Source organism: Cryptotermes secundus, unplaced genomic scaffold (assembly GCF_002891405.2).
Source record: "Cryptotermes secundus unplaced genomic scaffold, Csec_1.0 scaffold342, whole genome shotgun sequence".
In the NCBI taxonomy this organism is placed as follows: domain Eukaryota; kingdom Metazoa; phylum Arthropoda; class Insecta; order Blattodea; family Kalotermitidae; genus Cryptotermes; species Cryptotermes secundus.
In genome coordinates this window covers 42,725-49,551 of record NW_019721764.1, presented here as the reverse complement: position 1 = coordinate 49,551, position 6,827 = coordinate 42,725, and the positions used below count along the sequence as shown (strand labels likewise).

At 39.6% G+C, this 6,827-nt stretch overlaps 1 protein-coding gene across 1 annotated transcript; it reads right to left on the bottom strand.

Moving 5' to 3' along the window:
• Nucleotides 1–477: 477 nt before the first annotated feature.
• LOC111875685 lies at nt 478–1,888 on the bottom strand. Its single transcript, XM_033750171.1, has one exon. The coding sequence runs from the start codon at nt 1,798–1,800 to the stop codon at nt 478–480; it is 1,323 nt and encodes a 440-aa protein (XP_033606062.1). The 5' UTR covers nt 1,801–1,888.
• Nucleotides 1,889–6,827: the final 4,939 nt, after the last annotated feature.

The following is a 6,827-nucleotide window of genomic DNA, read 5'->3' as shown; positions in this document are numbered from 1 at the left end:
GTCCCTCATCCATTTTAATATTGTTCACCCAGCTGCGTCTTGGTCTTCCTAGTAGTTTCTTTCCATCTGGCTCTCCCACCAATATCCTATATACATTCCTCTTCTCCCCCCATTCGTGCTATATTCCTTGTCCATCTCATTCTCATTGACTTGATCATTCTAATTATACTTGGAGAAGAGTACAAGTTATGAAGCTCCTCACTATGCAGTTTTCTCCAACTTCCCGTCACTTCATCTCTCTTCGGTCCAAATATTCTCCTCAATATCCTGGTCTCAAACACCCTCAGTCTGTGTTTCTCCCTTAATGTCAGAAACCAAGTTTCACACCCATACAGAACCACAGGCAAAATTATAGGGCCTTTGAAACTTATGAAGTAAAATTCTGTTCATAACGTGTGGTTGTACACTACAGGACATATTAAGTTACACTTAAATTTTGACGTCTGATCTACGTGTAATGGTTGCATGTCTCGCAGGTTACCCGTCCCACGAGAACAACTTAAAAGCTACCATCATTTCCACTATGAAAGCAACGACACCACAAGATAGGCCGGACGCCAAGACGAAGAACGCAGTTTGTAAGTCATTCATTGAGTATGCATATAGTTTCGACTTTTCTGCGCGAGTGTGGTTATGCCCTACTGCTAACCGATGTTCCCAAAATTGATCAGCATTCCACTTCTTTACGAGACCACTTTCAATTAGTACTGATATTACGTAGTTTAAATGTCGCACATACGGAGAATGTTTAGGGACAACATACGATAAGAAATATCCTCGAGGCGTTTCCCGAACGGCATGCAGCAAGGGGTTATCAGATGGTCCAGTATATCTTTTTAGAAAATGCTGGGCATTCGAAAGGGTGGTAACTGCGGCGTAATCCATTTTATGGGCAATTCGCTCTTTGATACCGTAATTGTTACTTTCCAATCTAACCTTTTTTGCAAGACTTGTCATTATTGGGCTGTCACTGTAGTTGAAAATGTCTACAAGATTTTGGTACGATGTTGATATTGGTAACCCTGATTCTTCTAATTGTTCCAGTGTATTGATATCAGGATAGTAATTCGGACTACTGATTTCTGTTACCAGTGTAACTTGAATAGCCGTAACTATTAGTACACCAACCAACAGGCAAGACGAAACAAAAATTCTCTCAGAGAATGATGTTAATTGTTTTGTTCCTGCTATGGGAATAGTTAGAAACATTTTTAATATGCCGACAGCAATGCGAACGGTTTCATAAATGTTGATTGTAGCACCTAAATATCTCTTAATAAATATGCTGAAACACACAGATATAATATAAAAACCAAGGAGAAAAAATAGTTCTGTCAAACTAAAGCATTCAAATAGGTCCATCCATCTAGGGATTAGTTGGCTTTTGGGTACAAGGATAACTATAGCGTCATATATAACGGGTGGGACTACGAACTGAATTTCAGCATTGTCATAGTTTCTAATATAATGAGAATTGAAAGCAATATCGCTTTTCCCATAAACAATATCTCCTATTGAACCAACGTATGTGCCTTCCTCCGTTTTGTAACCAAACTTTACTTTATCTTTTGGTCTATGTATGATGGGCTTGAAGTTCATAAACTGTGCGGCTACATTCATCGAATTGCCATCCACACCGCCATAACTCTTCGAGTCCATTTGTTTGCTGCGAATTGGTACTGCATATGGGTATGCAGTGAATATTGTCACACCGATCGGATAGCCATGTAGATCATCAACCAAATGATCAAGTCTTTGACACACAATGTTGATGTCTGTAATGCTATATAACTGTACCATTCCTCGTATGTTACCAACCTTTAAAAATGGATTGAAAGTCACTATGTCTGTTCCAGTTTTATGCCAGAAACGTGAAGAACGGCGATTATCCAAGATAAGGACTTTTAAAATTTTATAACGTGTCCATATAATTTGAAATAACTCACCATATTCCACCTCGTAATCATTTGGATATAGTCGCGTTTTCAACGATTTAATGTAAATGATAAAGAAATTGTCTGTTGCAGTCCACTGCGTTATATTAATTTGATTTTTATCCAAATATTGAATCAACGAGTTTATATTTTCTGTTATAAATAGAACATCGCGTCTGTTGTCTGATGGGACATTAAAATTATACGTTGTTGCGTCTTTTAATTCGTAAAATGTCTTGATAGGAATTTGTATCCGATGATGAAAGAAACCGGTCAGTTCTGTTGATATATCTGTAACAACTTCAGATTGTAAATTATCGACAATATAGATCAATGTAATGTACTGGGCGTTGTTGAAGAAGCACTTTGTAAGAATCCGGAATGATTTGTCATCAATATCCCCACCTATTCCATCTCTTCTGCCATCTACATGCAGTTCACGGAACGAATATGTATGCCCGAAACATGCTAGGAAGTCATGTAGTAAAACAATAAAGAGTACTCTCGTCATGACGTTCATGATGTTATAGAAACTGCGATGCACAATTTGATGCTACACCTCTGCGAAATTCGTGTTGCACTAAACATATTTATTGTAAGTTCTCAGTGCTGAAGTTATTTCAGTTATCTCATAGACTCTGTAAAGGCATATCCCTGGGCTTAATTAATGAAACACCACGCCATAAAGAAGTATATGCGGTACAGAGGTATAGGTTTGTAGTATAAAAGATTACACTCTGTAATATTCTAAAAAGTACGTAAATTGTGACTCAAAAATGCAGTTTTGCAAGTTAAACTTGTTCACAACACGGTTTGCACTCGTCTTCTTAATTCCATAGTTGTATATGTCAATTCATTTCAGTGCTTTCCACAGAAAAACAATGCAGTGTGTTAGAACATGCACAGCACATTTGAAATAACATATACACATACTAACAACAGTTTTGTTCGCACCTTCGCGAAAACTTAAAAGCTCACAATTTTCCCCTTTCGCACAATTTGTGTGATTTATATTCAATCATGCAAAGAGGTAGATGTGTAGTTGAAGCTTCTTAGTTTCACGTAATAACAACAAGAACCCATGAAACATTTCTGTGTGTTCTGAAGAAATAGGACATGAGGTGGTATTAATTTATTTCAGCTTTCATGGTGTCGAGGTTCAGTGCAATAGAAACGATTATCTTTGTGTGAGAGGGAAATAATTTTCATTCGGAGGTAAGTAAACTTGTCACTCATCCAATTCGACTTGTTTGATCTGCTTATAGATCGATAAACACAGTTTTTACGAGAGGAGCACTGTTTTCTTATCAAATACAGGACGTGCTAAATAAATAGATACTGACTTATTTAAAGTAGATAGTAGGTCTCTGCGTCAGGTTACCCTACCTGCAATTCGTGAGAAAACATGCGGTCGGGTATCCTTGTTTGTTAGCATCCTCGGGTAAGATATTACCCTGACTACAGCAAGAACCAGAGGACACTTAGGGATTGTACTTGGCGTTATACCATACCGTAATCGCAAACACAGGAAATTGAATTCTGGTTAATTGTTCACTTACATAATACTCCAAAAGAACAATGAACTTACTTCCCTGTGGGCCGTGCCATAGCTCAGGCTTTTAGTCGCATGCTTCATACTGCGGCGGCTCGGGTTCGAGCCCGGGTCAGTTTATGTGGGATTTGAGGTGATGAAGTGGCACTGGGACAGGTTTCCTCTGCCAATTCAAATTCAACCAATTGCTCCACATTCAGCATCATCATCTATCATCTAGGGCTGGTACAATAGTCCAGAAGTGGCCGCAGTATCACGTGGACTCAATGAGAAAAAAAAATACTACCCTGTGTATTCGGGAAAACGCCCTTATCTTCTTGGAGTAGGCGCGTTAGATTAGACGCCCCCTTATGTCCCCCTGTGGCACCTCCGGCCACTGGAGAAAGAAGCTCATGACTGGGGCTGAGTCTGCAGTAGTACCAGCACTGTTACTCGCGGTATCGGGCCCCGCTGGGACCCAAGACCATTGTATTTTGATTTGTTCTTCCTTGGACTTCCTTTTCGACAAAAGGCTGTAATTCACATGAAGCATACTCTGCTCGATTACACATCATGTACGTATTTCGTTATACATCACGACCCAGTAACCAGATGGGCTTTTCTTATTGCTTAACTACTCTCTCCTCTGTTCATTCACTCACGACTTATTAACCACATGACCGTTCCCATTTGGTTAGTTTTTCTAGATTTTCGTTATTTCGAAAAATAACAACAATTTTCATGTTCTTGAAAACATTTAGAATATTTCTACATTCCTATATTTATATTTTTGCGAGAAATTTAAATTTTTGTTTAGTCTTTCTCCAAAAGTGACGTACGCTATTCTCAAAACCTTGGCATACTTAAAGAATTTTTAAACTTTTCCACTGAAAATATTTTTTATTATTTCTCCGAAGACAGGCATCGAAGGCCTATAGGATATCCGAAACAACAAGGAGCCAGATTGGAAAATACGAACATTACCCAAGTATTTTTCATTTCTAAGATCAAAAATGGTCGTCGATCTTATGTCTGTACCGGAGTATCTATGGACCACTCCGTCAATCTCCCCCCCTCCATCTCTCTCTCTCCCCCACAAGAATAAACTGTACGTAAACTTACAAGTCTAATATTCTTTCCTGTCTCCCTTCTTCAAAATGGATGTCAACAAAATTTTAAGCTCTATCGTCAACACTGTTAAGTGAAGAAGAAGTAGGTATAGCGATGGCCTACGGGCTAAACGACCGGGGCTCGATTCTCGGCAGGAACAAGATCTTTCTCTTCTCCACAGCGTCAATGCCGGCTCTGGGCCCCACTCAGACCCCTGTACAGTGGGTACCGACGGCTGTTTCCCGGCGGGCAATGAGGCCGGTGCGTGAAAATGACCACTCACCTCCATCTAGTGCCGAGGTCGAGAATGGTGGAGCTATACCTCCACTCTTCCAGTACGTTTTCGTGGCATAGTGCCAAAATAATTAAGCAAAGGGACAGTTTTACTTTTCTAGAAGTAGAAGACAAGCCCATTGCTGTAAAGGTAATCACGCCGCAGATGTTGCATTGCATAAATTTAGAAACTAGTTTTTCTCGTATTTCGTTGAATCTACAGTCGGTAATCTCGAGGAGATCTGTATTTTATCCGTTATACCAGTTTTTAATTATACAAAGATAACCTTTTGAAGAAAAAAACGGCTAACTTCGAGCTTCAAATAGTGCAGGGACCAGTACGAACAAAAATCAAATTCACCCAACAGGTTTCAGTGTAAAACACCCCCAATACCAAATTTAATCAAAATCTGTTCATTTGTTTTGGAGATATATATGATAAAATTTACATATATAATCTTCCTTAAGTTTTCATTATAATTCATTCTGGAAGTGTTTTATACATCAATTTAAATTACATTTGGCACACATCAGCTAGGCTCAGATATATACCACCCTGTGTAGGCTTCAGGGAGAAGCAAGTTTGTTATTTGCAAGCCGTGATGTTAATACAGCAGACTTTGTCGAATTACTAATACATTTATATGAATGTCAGTTCCACGTGTATTTATAAGTGAAGGAATACGACAGAATTGATTAAGTACCAGACACGACAGGGTGTTTACAGTGGCACTCACTTGGAGCGATCGGCAGTAAAGGTACAGCACGCGCGGCTGATCAGGGGTGGCAAAAGAAACCTTGGGCATTAGATTTGATTTGTGCCTGAGTGAGACAGAGGGAGATACATAGATATCCCTGTAACAGGCCGTGAAGGCCCATAGGGCTGTGAGACGTCGAGGTTCCCATATTTACTAGACAGTCGGCTCACAGTTGACGGTGAGGTCAGACTTATGCGTCGGCCGCCCTTTACCCCCCAGGAAGATTACTTGTACCCATTTCTGTTAGAGTCTGTGTCAATCCCAGGGCCATAGGGCGGCTGGAAGGATAAAGTCACTCACTCACTCACTCATGTAGCTGAGTTCTTCTTGAGAAGCCGTCAATTGTGCAGCTAGTCAAGAATTTCCCAGTATTTTGTGGAACTCGAAGATTCGTGTTCACTTGAGCCCTACACTGGTCCCTATCCTGAGCCACGTCAAACCAATCCATACCATACCATCTCATCCTATCTCTCTAAGGCCCATTTTAATATTGTACACCCATTTACACCTTGGTCTTCCCAATGGTCTCTTTCTTACTGGCTTTCCCAGCAATATCCTATATGCGTTCCTCTTCTCCCCCATTCTTGCCACATGCCCTGCCCATCTCTTCCTCCTTGACTTGGTCATTCTAATTATACTTGGAGAAGAGTACAAATTATGAAGCTCCTCATTTTGCAATTGTCTCTCTTCGATCCAAATATTCTACTCAGCACCCCGTTCTCGAACACCCTCAGTCTATGTTCCTCCCTTAAAGTCAGAGACCAGGTTTCACACCCATACAGAACCACAGGCAAGATTATAGTTTTGTATATTGTAGTTTTTATGTTTTTAGACAGCAGACGAGAAGACAAAAGGTTCTGAACTGAATGGTATCAAGCATTACCCGAGTTCAATCTCCTGTTAATTTCGTCCTGAATCAGGTTATGATTTGTTATAGTCCTTCCCAAATATCTGAACTGTGCCACATTTTCAAAACATCTGTTACCTATCTTTATGTCATGATTTTGCCCTGCATTTTGGTGACGAGACAGCAACATATTGTTAGTTTTCTCTGCGTTTACTTTTAGACCAACCTTCTTACTAACGTCAATTAAAATTTGTGCGTTTTTCTGTATGGCATCTAGATTAGTTCAGAATGTTTATTTATTACGTTCTACTTTGATTCTGGTTTACATGTTTATATTAATATTTAATAGGTTTGTGTACATAATGCTGTGACTG